This window comes from Ahaetulla prasina, chromosome 16, assembly GCF_028640845.1.
Source record: "Ahaetulla prasina isolate Xishuangbanna chromosome 16, ASM2864084v1, whole genome shotgun sequence".
In the NCBI taxonomy this organism is placed as follows: Eukaryota; Metazoa; Chordata; class Lepidosauria; order Squamata; family Colubridae; genus Ahaetulla; species Ahaetulla prasina.
The window spans coordinates 1,579,258-1,592,764 of record NC_080554.1 but is presented as its reverse complement, the minus strand read 5'-3'; the positions used below and the strand labels follow the sequence as shown (position 1 = coordinate 1,592,764).

At 44.7% G+C, this 13,507-nt stretch overlaps 1 protein-coding gene across 17 annotated transcripts in view; it reads left to right on the top strand.

Moving 5' to 3' along the window:
* Nucleotides 1–13,507, top strand: part of FNBP1 (formin binding protein 1) — a 78,294-nt gene that overhangs the window by 50,307 nt on the left and 14,480 nt on the right. For 6 of the 17 annotated variants that reach the window (XM_058159033.1, XM_058159030.1, XM_058159031.1 and 3 more), the window contains exons 9-10: nt 2,215–2,409; nt 5,554–5,736. In XM_058159033.1, coding sequence (XP_058015016.1) covers nt 2,215–2,409; nt 5,554–5,736 — 378 coding nt within the window. Of the gene's footprint in view, nt 1–2,214; nt 2,410–5,553; nt 5,737–9,998; nt 10,089–13,507 lie in introns of all 17 variants that reach the window. The other 11 variants (XM_058159037.1, XM_058159036.1, XM_058159042.1 and 8 more) reach the window with 4 other exon arrangements.

Below are 13,507 nucleotides of genomic sequence, written 5' to 3'. Positions count from 1 at the left end.
AAGATGATGATCAGGTGTAAACCATGTTTGCTTTCAAACCAAGTTGGATTTGGCTCCTTCTTTGCAAACTTTTTATGCTTAACGAAGTGCCTCCGTTGTTTCCTTTCATGTACAGGGTGTCCTCTACTTACAACCATAAGTTTAGGGACTGTTCAGTTACACGGGCACTGGAGAAGGTGACTTACAACTGGTCCTCGCACTTGTGACCATCGCAGCATCCCCACAGCCACAGGATCAAAATTCGGCAGCAGGCTCACATTTATGACGGTTACGATATCCCAGGGTCGTGTAATCACCTTTCAAGACCTTGTCAGCCAGCTTCTAATAAACAGAGTTAACGAAGGAAACCAGGTTCACTTAACAACTGCAGTGAATCACTTAGCAACAGTAACTTAAAACCGTAGTGCTTCGCTTAACAGCAGTGGCTCCCCCAAAAATCCATACAATCAAATGCAATTCACTTAATGACCATTTTGCTTAGCAGTGGAAGTTCTGCTCTTTATTATATTGGACGTAAGTGGAGGACTGCTTGCATGTCATTTCCTGCAAGCCAGAGGTGGCCACCCCCGTGACGCCTATCCAAGGGCAGATGGGCAGGATTGAGATGACAAATTTAAACCGCACAAATTCTCAGAAAGCTGAGAAAGCCGTGGATTTGCTCTGGATAGATCTCATTTCCTGTTTCCTATCCACTTCCACTGCAGCAATAGGATGCTAGAAGAACTCAGGGCAGGGGATGTGGCGTGGCTTAGAGAAGATAAAGCCAAGGGTTCAAAAAAGACAAAAAAATGTCAAATAAAATTGGAAAAAGAGGAGGTAGAACATACAGGATATGTGGCTTCCTCTGCTTTCTTTGTCCCTCCGGTTCGGAGCTATTCCGTTCTTAATTTCCTTTTCCATGTCCTGCCCCTTCCTGAAAACTTTTGGAAGAGTTACTGAGTTGGAAACATGGTGAGCATTGCTTCTTTCAAGGTGGAGAGCAGTTAGTGATTTAGAAAGGAATGAAAACTGGCTTTAGAGGCGGTCCTCTACTTATGCCCATTTGTTAGAAGTTACAAGGTACTGAAAAAAGGGGACGGACGACCGGGTTTCACACTTACGACCTTTGCAGCATCCCCATAGTCACGTGACCAAAATTCAGAGGCTTGGCAACTGGCATGTACTTATGGCAGTTGTAGCATCCCAGGGTCACATGATCCTCTTTCGCAATCTTCTGACAAGACAAGCAGGATTCACTTAACAACCAAATTACTGATTTAAAACAAGCACAGCAATCCAGCAATAAGCACCATGGCGAGAAAGTGCGCAAAACGGGGCAAAACTCAAGTTAGTCAGTGTTTTGCTTCGCCACCGAAAGATTGGGGCTCCATTGTGGTCGTAGGTCAAGGACTGGGTACCTGTATTTCAGATTCTGGCCGAGAGCTTAATCTTGCAATAAACCTTTAGATTCATTTGAACTGCCTGGGTTTCCCGATTTTCCCCCACTTGACAGAATCCTGGGACATTTTTCTTAGCTGATAGTCCCAAAACCTGCTTTGGGAACTGAAGAAGCTTCTTAGACGAGAAGCGAAACATCTTCAAGGAAAAAGAAAGCAAGGAAGTCCAGATGCCTTTTGAAAAAGCACCTTCAAGTCAACCATAACCTGGATTGAATGGGACTCTCCAGACCAGGGGTGAAATGCTACCGGTTCGTACCGGTTCAGGAGATCCGGTAGTAATAAAAGTTACCGGTTCGGACAAACTGGTAATAAAAAAAATACTGAAGTGTATTTCCGATGATCAGCTGTGCCGCGCAATTTAGAGTCGCTAGAAAGTAGGAAATCCTACTTTCTAGTGAATCTAAATTGCGTGGCAGAGTTGTTCCCCCGCCCCTTGCTGTTCTACTTACCTTCAAACAGCTCCTTTTTCCACATGAAGCGTGCTTTTGGTGCACACTGGGAATACACGTGTGTGCAGCGTGTGTTTGGAGCGCGCTGCGCATATATGCACAGCAAACCAGTGGCAACCCGCGAAGGATTTCACCACCGCTCCAGACATTTCCTTAGTAGATAGTATTTTTTTTTTTTATTTTATTAAATTTTTATACCGCCCTTCTCCCGAAGGACTCAGGGCGATGTACAGCCAGTAGTAGATGGTTCACGTTCCTCAAAAGTTCTTGCGGTCCACGATCCTCAGTTTGTGACCCTGTTTTCTGCCGTTGTGTGTCCCAACCAGGATTCTCAGCTCGTGATCGATGCCTTCAAATCCGGCTTTGAACCCCCGGGAGACGTTGACTTTGAAGACTTCACTCAGCCGATCAAGAGAGCCGTTTCCGAATCGAGTCTCTCAAATTCCAAAGAGAGCAAATCGGAATCCAGATTTTCGAGCAAGTCCAAGGGCAAATTATGGCCGTTCATCAAAAAAAACAAGGTATGTATTACTTTTTTCCCCCTCCTGTGCACACTTTGGCCTAGTAGTTCACACTTTTTTGTACAGTAGTTTTGCTACTTGTGAGTTTTTTTCTTTGAAATCCCAGCAGTGAAGTGTGTTTTTTTTTCTTCTCTTTTTCTCTCTCTTTCTCTCTTCTTCTTCTTTTTTTATTTTAAATAGAAATTAGTTTCTAAGAACTAATAGCTGATGGTCCTGTTTGAAATTTAATGTAACAGTTTTTTTCTTTTCATTGGCAAAGTTTGTTTGGTTTTTTCCTTTTTTAAGTTTCTTCGATGCATTTTCTTTTGAAATTATGGTTCTTTTCATTATGATTTATGCTTAGCTTTTAATGCCGAATTGATTTGAATTGGTTTAAAGTTAGTTTTGGCTCTGTTTCAGTTGTTATCTTCGCCATGGTGGTTACAGCAAGTCCTCGACTTACGACCAAAATCAAGCCCCCAAATTTCTGTTGCTAAAGTGTGACATTTGTTAAGTGAGTCTTGGCCCCATTTTATCAAATTTCTTGCCACCGTTGTTAAGTGAATCGTTGCGTTTGTGAACTTAATCATATGGTTGTTAAGTGAATCTGGCTTGTCAGAAGGTCGCAAAAGGGGATCATGTGACCCCGGGACGCTGTAACTGTCGTAAGTACAAGTCAGTTGCCAGCCTCTGAATTTTTATCACATGATGTTGATGATGCAGTGGTCAAAAAGTGTGGAAAACAGTCATCAGTCCCTTTTCCAGTGCTGTTGTAACTTCCAACAGTCACTAAATAAACTGTCGTAAGTCAAGGACTTCCTGTATTTTTTTTTTCCAGACTTTCCTGCTCGATTCTAAATAATTGCTGTCCCTTCTTCTTCTTCTTCTTCTTTTGTTTTGTTTTTTCCATGCCTGCCTCAGTTGCTTCTCTGGTTCCATTGCTCAACCCTCTCCAGCTAATTCAATCATTAGGGAAGCAGAAATCCAATTTCTCCATTGTTAATTTGGGCTGGAAGACCTAAGCATCTTCATTAGAAGTTTCATCCTTCCCAGTCCAACGATAGGAAACATGATTTATTCCCTCAACCTGCATGACCGATCAGTCTTTCGGCTAAACATTTGCTCCGCTGTCCGTATCAGTTTTTGGGCACCTTTGCAAAGGAGGAAGCCAGAAAGCTGATGGACCACAACAATGGGTCCTTCAACCCAACGGGTGGCTTTTCTTTTGTCCGTGACACCTGAAAACGGTATGGAGATATGGGAAAAGTGAAAAGACCACCCACTCTTTTGAAGTTTAGCCCAGCTTTCGTGTCTCATTTGCTGGTTGAGACAGCATCTATGGGTACTTCTCGGCAAGCGTTTTGGGGCAGGGTAGCAAATGTTTGGGATGAGCAGGCTTCTAACACCCGTCACGTGCATCAACTTCTCCTTCTCACCACCGGCATGATCAAAGCATGAACAAGGCATGCTCCTGGGCTCTTCATCTTGTGTTGGGTAGACACCACTTCCACAGATGTAGGTTTCTCTCTGCCTTCTACGTGATTATAGCCTACGGGTTGGGTGTAGGATGAGTCTGGACAATTGGTTCTCACACCTGTCACTTGACCTTCACTTTAGGGATGTTTGTGGTTGCATCTCGTCCTTCGATGTCCACCAGTGGTTTTTCTTGAAACAATACAGGGAGATATTCCAATCTTGTAATTCTCGGCCGCAATGAAATAGGCAAAGAGAATTCGTAGAACGTTCCCAGAATTCTCAAAAAGGCCAAATGTTGGTTGGAAAAAATCTGGGAACTGAAGTCTGCTGTCTGAAGTCCATCTCTTCCAAATCCCAGAATTTTCAGCAATGGCATATTCACTGGAGAATTTCGGGAGTTGACATTCACTCATCTGGGGATGGAGACCTTCAGGAGCTTTCATGACCCAACTAGGTAACATCATCAGTGCTACCAATATGACTCTTTCCCTGTCTAATGTTGGTTGTGTTCTTGCAGACATTTCATGACCCAACTTGGTAACACCATCAGTGCTAGAAAGGAGCTAGCTTCTACCCAGGGCTACATTTTAACACAGTTGATCTCAATAGCACTTAGACTTATATACCACTTTATAGTGCTTTTACAGCCGTCCCGAAGCAGTTGAGAGAGTCAGCATATTGCCCTCCCAACAATCTGGATCCTCATTTTATCGACCTTGGAAAGATGGAAGCCGGTCAGAATTAAATTCCTGGCAGTGAGCAGTGAGTTAGCCTGCAATGCTGCATTGTAACCTGATGCCCCCTAGCTGGGTCATGAAACCTCTGCAAGCAATCAACCAAGCTAGGAGCTACTCTATATAAACAGGGAGAAAGCCAAACTCACTAGCACTGATGGTGTTACCTAGCTGGGTCAAGAAACGTCTGCAGGCAAACAACGAAGCTCAAAGCTTCTGTATGTAAACAGAGAACAAGCCACACTCATAAGCACTGATGACGTTATCTAGTTGGGTAAAGAAAACCGCCAAGCTGAGTGAGTATCATAGACCTCACAATTCAATCCCGACCTACAAATATCCCTTCCCATTTATTTAACACCCTAATTGGGAGTGGAGGTTGGGAAAAAACTCTCTTTCTGGTTCCACCTTCGCTTCTCCTTCTGCATGCAACATGCACGGCGACCCACCCCAGCATCTTAACCACTTAAAACTGCAAAACTGCTTTTTGATCATGCTTTCCTTCGGGGGGGGGGGAAACCTTTCTTCAAGACGCCGAACTTTCCCCTCCTCTCGTTTTCTTTCTCTCTCTCCCCCCCACTCCCACCCACCCAGCTAGCTTCTACTTCGCTTTCCTGATTTAAAAAAAAAAGCCCCATGACGTCAGCGATTTTTAATTTTTTTTAATTTTTGCTCTCTTTTTGCCTATGTTCGTGGCTTTTCTCTTGGGAGGAATTCTTCCGAAATTTGATTTCAGCAGGTTTTTTTGGGTTATTTCCCCCCCTCCCTTATCAGTTTTGGTTTTAATTTTTGTTTTGTTTTGGTGCTTGTAAATTTGTTCGGCTTTTTTGTGTGTGTGTGTGCGCTCTGATTTATTTGGTTCCAAGGTTTGGTTTTTTAACCTTTTGATTTCATTGTGTTGTTGTTGTTTTGTTTTCTTTTTTAATTCTATCACTTCTCCATCTCTTATACGTAGCTTATGTCCCTTTTAACACCCCCCTATCAGCCTCCTCCTCTACCCCCTTCCTCTGCCTCGCCTTCTGCTCTTCCAAATGGCCCTCAATCCCCCAAGCAGCCAAAGGAACCCCTCTCCCATCGCTTCAACGAGTTCATGACCTCCAAACCCAAAATCCACTGCTTCAGGAGCCTAAAGCGAGGGGTAAGTTCTGTTGGGTTGTGTCTGTCGGCTTTTCTCTCCTCTTCCATTGCACGTTCTGTTGTAACGTTTGGGGAAACCGAGGGTTACGTCCACCTATTTCCTCCCTCCCTCCCTTGTAGAGGGCCATAGTGTGTGTATGTATGTCAGACCTGTAGCTTGGCGATGGAGACGCTGAGAATTAGAATTCGACACGGAGTCAAAAACCCCCCATGGTGAAACCACCCAAAAAAAAGTCACACAGACCTTTTGTATACACGGGAAATGATAGGACTCCTTTACACCGCGCTGGTGAAGCCGCGGCCGGACTCCTGTGTCCAGTGGTGGTCACCACGATTTTAAAACAGATGTTGAGACTCTGGAAAGAGCGCTGAGAAGAGCAACCAAGGTGATGAGGGAGCTGGAGGCTAAAACGTATGAGGAACGTTTGCAGGAACTGAACATGACTAGTTTGATGAAAAGAAGGACCAGGGGTGAAGTAATAACAACAACAACAACAACAGAGTTGGAAGGGACCTTGGAGGCCTTCTAGTCCAACCCCCTGCCCAGGCAGGAAACCCTACACCACTTCAGACAGATGGTTATCCAACATTTACTTAAAAATTTCCAGTGTTGGAGGATTCACAACTTCTGCAGGCAAGTCATTCCACTTATTAATTGTTCTAACTGTCAGGAAATTTCTCCTTAGTTCTAAGTTGCTTCTCTCCTTGATGAGTTTCCACCCATTGCTTCTTGTCCTACCCTCAGGTGCTTTGGAGAATAGTTTGACTCCCTCTTCTTTGGGGCAACCCCTGAGATATTGGAACACTGCTATCATGTCTCCCCTAGTCCTTCTTTTTATTAAACTAGACATACCCAGTTCTTGCAACCGTTCTTCATATGTTTTAGCCTCCAGTCCCCTAATCATCTTTGTTGCTCTTCTCTGCACTCTTTCTAGAGTCTGGAGTAAAATGATAGCAGTGTTCTAATATTTGAGGGGCTGCCACTAAGAAGAGTGGGGTCCACTTATTTTCCAAAACACCCGAAGGCAGGACAAGAAGCAACTGATGGAAATTAAGCGAGGAGAGAAACAACCTAGAACTAAGGAGGAATTTCCTGACGTGAAAACAATTCATCAGTGGAACAGCTTGCCTCGAGAAGTTGTGGGTGCTCCGCACCATTACTGGAGGTTTTTAAAAACAGATTGGAGAGCCAGTTGTCTGGAATGGTGTAAGGACTCCTGCTTGAGCAGGGGGTTGGACTAGAAGACCTCCAAGGTCCCTTCCAACCCTAGGATTGTATATTCTATCCTGGCTTTTTTCAACCATGGGTATCCAAATGCTGCAGGAAGTCTAATTCCCAACCTTGGGGAATGGCACCCTGGGTTTTGCAAGCTAGGATTAAAAGTCAGGACTGTCTTGATTTACCAAAACAATACTTTATTTTTTGGGGGGGGTGCGGGACCGGAAGGGAAAAAAAACAAAAACAAATCGGATCCTTCTATCCTGCAAACTCTTCATCTGCAACATGTCACATCCCAGGACAAGAATAAAATTAAATCTGAAGGGCGATTTTCTTGACATATTAATGAATGGGAGATTGGACTAGAAGTGTTGGGTCTGAACCCCCCGAGCAGGGCCCCCTGCCAGAAAGTGACTCGGAAAGTGAGGGGGAAGGGCCATCAGGACTTACCCTGGAGCACCGGCTTCCCTGGCTCAGCTCCAGGAGCCAGAGGCAGGCCAGATGGAGGAGATAATGAGGCCTCCGTCCCCTGACTCTTTCCACCCCCCCAGGCCACGCCTCCAGACCCGGCTGATGGCAATCAGGCCTGGCTGGACCCTAGGTTTCGTAGACAGGAGAGGCGGGAACAACAGAAGCAGGGGCGGGGCAGGCCTAGGAAGTGCTGAGTCACGGAGCCACACCCCACAGAGTATAAAAGCAGCCCTGGCTGCTCTTCTGCTCCGTGATGAGCAAAAATTGAGCTGAACTCTTCGACTCTTGGACAATTGAGCTGAACATTCGGCCTGGACTACTGACCTCCTGGTTGCCTGGCAACCCCAAGATAAAAGGAAGACTTTGGCAGGCAGCTGCAGATTCCCTGCCAGGACTGATAGCAGCCGTGAACTCAATTACTGGCTCGTTTAGCCAGCTCGCGTGGCTGAGGCCTGGAGGGGACAGAACAAGAAGATCTCCAATTCTGTTTCTCTGTTACTCTGTTTGGCTATCAAAACAGTCAAATCTGAGCAGTGTCTCTAGAGTCACAGTAGTCCTGGATTTATGACCGTTCATTTAGTGGCCATTACAATTTGTCACAAATTGTTGTTCAGTGACCTTCCATTTGAATCTTTGTGGTTTCCATTCTGGTGGATGTTATTGACTCCTTCCCTTCCCATATAATTATCTTACCTGTTTTGCATCCGGAAAATGTATTTTTAATCATTTGCCATGTTTTACTTTTGATTCTTTTCTCGATGTTGTGCGTTGTGGGTGCACAATCACACTGCGATTGTCCAGATTAATACTTTTTCCAATCTGCCTGCTGCAAATGCCTAAAAAAAAATAAAAATTAATTTCTTCCTTTTTTCAGCTTTTTGGGATGTTGATTTTTATTTTAGTATTATTTCAGCCCCGGTTTGCTTGCAGATTAATAGCGTGTGATTATTTTTCCCTGCAGAAGAAACCCGGAAGGTGCTTGGCATATTTAGAAAGAAAAGTGAAATAAACGGTGTGGAGCAAAGGCTGTTTGTCGTGTTAGGATGTTCACACCCGCTGAAACCCCACCCAAGCTGGAAAATTTAATGTGGATTTCATTTATTTGGGATTAAACAACTAGCTGGTGTTTCGTAGGGCAGGATATTGAAAACTGCCACTTTTAAATGGAATGGATTATAATTCAGCGTCAAACAATCTTTCCAAAACTCCAAGAAAACTCCCCGCCTCTAAAACGTTAGCCTGTCAGGGAGCAAACTACCAGGCTAGTTTTCTTAACACGAGGGGTGTTAAATTATTATTATTAATTGTGGGTGGGGGACACTTTGGATTTTCCTGTGACTGAATTAATTATTCAGTTTTCTGGCTTGGAATAAGACATTCAACCCCTCATAAGAGAGAACTCAAGCCAGGGAAACAATCTTGAAAATTCACAAAATTGAGCATTTCGGTCCTTTTGTGATGACAGCCAGCCAAGTGGGTTTTCTAAAGTCATCTAACTAAGCCAACGTGGGGAAATTTACAAAATGCAGTTTAATGCAATGCCGTTCTTCGATTATAGTTTGTGGATCAAATCTACAGTATGATTACGTTTGTCCTTGCTGTGTTCAAACATCCAGTATAGTAGATTAGAAGCATTGCACGGAATCAGGGTTAGTGACCGTTTAGTAATTTAGTAGTTAGTTAGTTAGTTAATGTTTTAGCTAGGTGTTTTTTTTCCCCCTGGGATAGCTGTTTTCTCTGTCCTGCCTACTCATCCTTGGATTCAGGATTATCAAGATTTCTGCTCTGAATTTGCATCCAAAGTAGATAACTCCTCATCTTAAGTGCTTCTCATCTTAAATGCTTAATGGGGAGGGGGTATCTCTGTGTCCCTTCTTTCTTTCTCAGCTCTTTTCTGAGACCTGGAGGGCTGATACAGGCAGTCCTCGATTTATGACCCTAATTGAGCCCAAGAAGTACAGTCACTAAGTGAATCATCCCGCGACCAACCCAATTTTATGACCCGATTTATTTATTTTTTGGGTGATGGTTGTTCGGCCAATGCCACGGTCATTACACGAACTCCCACCGCCATTAAGGGAAATCCATGGTCATTAAGTCAACCCACTGTCTGCAGTAGGCATGGCTCATTTAACAACTGTATGGCGTAGCCCTGGGTGTCCTGATTCCTGGTCATAAGACCGAGGACTACCTGTGTCGGTTCGTAATCTGGCCACCTTCTTACAGTAGGCGATTCCTAGTTAATCGTCTTGCAGTTCAAATTATCCTTGTTTGTTTAGTTGTTTTCATCACGCTCCAGCTAGAGCAGGGGTCTCCAACCTTGGCAACTTTTAAGACTTGCGGACTTCAACTCCCAGAATTCCTCAGCCAGGCTGAGGAATTCTGGGAGTTGAAGTCCGCAAGTCTTAAAAGTTGCCAAGGTTGGAGACCCCTGAGCTAGAGGTAACCATTATTGCTGTAGGAGGAATAAATCTAATAGATCTCTTTTATTTCATTTTTCCGTTCTTCCTTCTGCTCCTCCTCTTCCTCCTCCTTTCTTTTTAACACCTGTATTTTCTTTTTTGCTGATTCAGCAACAGTCTCAGTCTTTATACTTTGACAAAGAACACATGAAGAGGCGATTAGGCAGACCCACCTATGCCGTGGAAGCTAGGGAATATGTTGTAAGTCCCGTGGATGGTGTGGACGGCCGACGCAACCACTGACGTGTTTCCAACGTCGCAAAGGGAGGACGTGGGCTTAGCGCCAAGATCCAATTTGGCCCTCGGCAAACCCCAGGAGGTTGCAAAACAAAAAACAAAAAACACCAACCCAAATCTTGAAGGGAGGGGCAGCTTCCTTCCTTCCTTCCTTCCTTCCTTCACACCCCAGGGCGTGTGCTGTATTGCCTGGCAATCATAAAATCATAAAAATTGGGAAAAAGCTGCAGCAACTCTGGCGAACGGCGGGGGAATAAAAAAGCGAACATGGCCACTAAAGAGGGCAGGATGACCGCTGCAGTGAAACCCTCTTTGAAGATAAGAGAAGCAAAAAAAATGGCCATTTGGTAGAGCTATTAAGCTGGGCGAATATTAATATTAACGATACTGATACATCTGGATTAATCGCGGTGCAATTGCTGAGACTTCTAGATAGCTTTAGAGCCAGATAAAGGGATTGGTTTGATGTGGACATGGGTTGAATTCTCACAACCTTAAGGAAGGGTTTCCTGAGAGTGAGAACAATTAATCAGTGGAACGACTTGCCACCAGAAGTTGTAGGTGCTCCATCCTTGGAGGTTTTGACGAAGAGACTGGATAGCCATTTGTCTGGAATGGTACCGGGTTTCCTGCCTGAGCAGGGGGTTGGAATAGAAGACCTCTGAGGTCCCCTGGCAGCCCTCTGTTTCTATGAACCGGTTGGATCAGAAGGGGCAAGTCCTCACGGAAGTTAGCTTTATAAAACCACCATGAAGTTGGAACAAAACAGGAAGGTAGTGAGGCTGAGAGCGACACATGACTTGAGGCTCTATTGACAAGAAGTCCTCAATTTATGGCCACAATGGGGCCCAACATTTCTGTTGCTAACCGAGACAGGCGTTGAGTTTTGCCCCCATGGTACCTGCCTTGCCACAGTTATTAAGTGAATCACTGCCCTTCTTAAGTTAGTCACAGGGTTGTTAAGTGAATCTGGCTTTCTTGGCTTAGAGGTCGCAAAAGGGGACCACATAACCCCTGCAGGGACATTATGCGACCGTCATAAATAGGAGTCAGTTGCCAAGCATCTGAATTTTGATTGCGGGGATGCTGCAGTGGTCGTAAGTGTGAAACATGTAACTTGTTGTAACTTAGAATGTTCATTAAGCCAACGGTCATAAGACGAGGACTACCTGTAATTAAATTGTCTTCTTGGTAGGCTTGTTCACACCCAGAGAGCTGGACAAGGGGGTTTCACTGCAGTGGGTAGCAGGCTCTGGCTCGTGAACCCCGCGCCAAGTTTGGCGAAATCGCCTTGCCCCAAAAATCACCTTTTGAAGAGGGGAGATGTTCCCGTCCTACGTTCCATTTTTCCCCCGAGCCTCCCCGTTCCGAGGCAGAAAATATATATTTGTGCCCTCTTCAATCTTGGCCTAACCGTTCAGAATCCACCCTCTTGCCCGCTGTAAACGAGAGTCATGGTTTGCCAACGTGCCAGTAACGCCGAGATCCACCGGCTTCTCCATGCGCTGCCGCGTGTTCATCGTTTTGCTTGCGGCTTCCCCTCCATCGGCTCCCCCTGCTGCATCCTGACAACATGAGCGCCCCACCCACTCCCGGAGAATTATTGCCCTGTTTCAGGTTCAGGAAAGGGGGCTTGTGGAAAATCAGAGCCTGGCCCATCTCCCCTTCTTCTCCGGAATCCATCGCAAATGGCCATCGGTGGCGGGTGGGGGGGAAGAGACCACCGAATAAACAAAGTAGGGGATATGATCGGGAAGGGCGCAAAGGAATATTATTCTTGAATTTATTGCTTGTGGTTACATAGTTACCTTTAACCTTGGCCGCTTGAAGAGGTGTGGACTTCAACTCCCAGAATTCCCCAGCGGGCTGGGGAATTCTGGGAGTTGAAGGCCACACTTCTTCAAGGAGTCAAAGTTCACCGAGGCATGATTTTTTTTTTTTTTGTCTTAAAAAGTTTTATTTTGACATTCTTATCCAATAACATATCCAATAACATATTTAATGTACCCTCATATACAGGCATGATTTTTTTGTTCTGAAGAAGAGGATCTTAAAGCAGTGATGGCAAACTTTTTCGGCACGGAGTGCCTAAACCGGAACATGTGGGTGCGGATGTAGCCAGCTGGTCTTTGTTAGCGCCGGAAATCTGAAGACCAGCTGGTCGGCGCGGGCATGCACACCAGTTAGCTGGTCTTTGGGTTTCCGGCGCTCCACCACACGCATGTGCACCAGCCAGCTGGTCTTCGCATGCGCACGCCGGAAATTAGAAGGCAACGGCGCACATCCCTGTGCCCATAGAGAGGGCTCTGCGTGCCATAGGTTCGCCATCATGGATCTAAAGGACTTTGATATTATCTTATACCCTTTTTTTTTCCTCTGCTGCAATTTCTCAGTGAAATCTACAAATCGGGGATTAGGTTATTTATTTGGGAACTCCCCTGTGGCATCAGCCCTTCGTAGCCCATTTTGCGAACGATGGTTTTCCTGCCAGGCTAAATTCTCTGGGTCAGCAGCACAAGCCATATAATTCAGATGTGAAATTCATGGCCTGCGTCACCCAGAACATTAAATCCCAAACATGCTAACCTGGTTGGGTTTAAAAGCCAATATTAAACCACCCCAAAACATGGCGTCATCAAAAGAAACCAAGGTTAATAAGCATAAGCAGAATCTGGTTAAATCCCAGATGCTGCTGAGTCTCAATATATGGTGGTCAGGTTTGCTCGTAACTGAAGAATTAAGGCGGCATCTAGCTAATAAGGACCGAAAATGAGTTTCGTTTTGTTTTATTCTTTTTTTGCAGGGCTATGAAAAACCCGGGAAGTTAATGGAATTCTCGTAAAAATTAACTGCAGCCCAATCCCTAGAACAAAAGTTTAATTTTTTTTTACTTTTACAGTAATCAGACCAGGTTTTTTTAAAAAATATAATTTGTATTCAAATTCTCATAGTGTAAAATACAAATGGAAAGAAGAATAATGGGGAAAGGGAGAAGGGGGGGAAAGGGAGAAAGAGAAATGTGGGGAAAGAAAGGAAGTAACATTGGAGCTTTTTAAGAAGAGATAGGACAACCATTTGTCTGAAGTGGTGCAGGGTTTCCTGCCTGAGCAGGGGGTTGGACTAGAAGACCTCTGAGGTCCCTTCCAACTCTGTTACGAAAAAAGGATGAACTTCCAACTTCTTTTCAGCACCGTAAAATAAAAACAATAATATGCAGGCTCAATATTTCAGTTTTACATGCTTAAAAGTTACACATGAGCCATTGCCATCACTTCTATAACAGCAAACCGTTTCGGGTTTTTTTAAAATCGCCCTGAAGTCATTAAAATTCCTTAAGAACTATTTTTTTTGATGAGGGGGGGAGGGAATTTCCACTTTCTTTA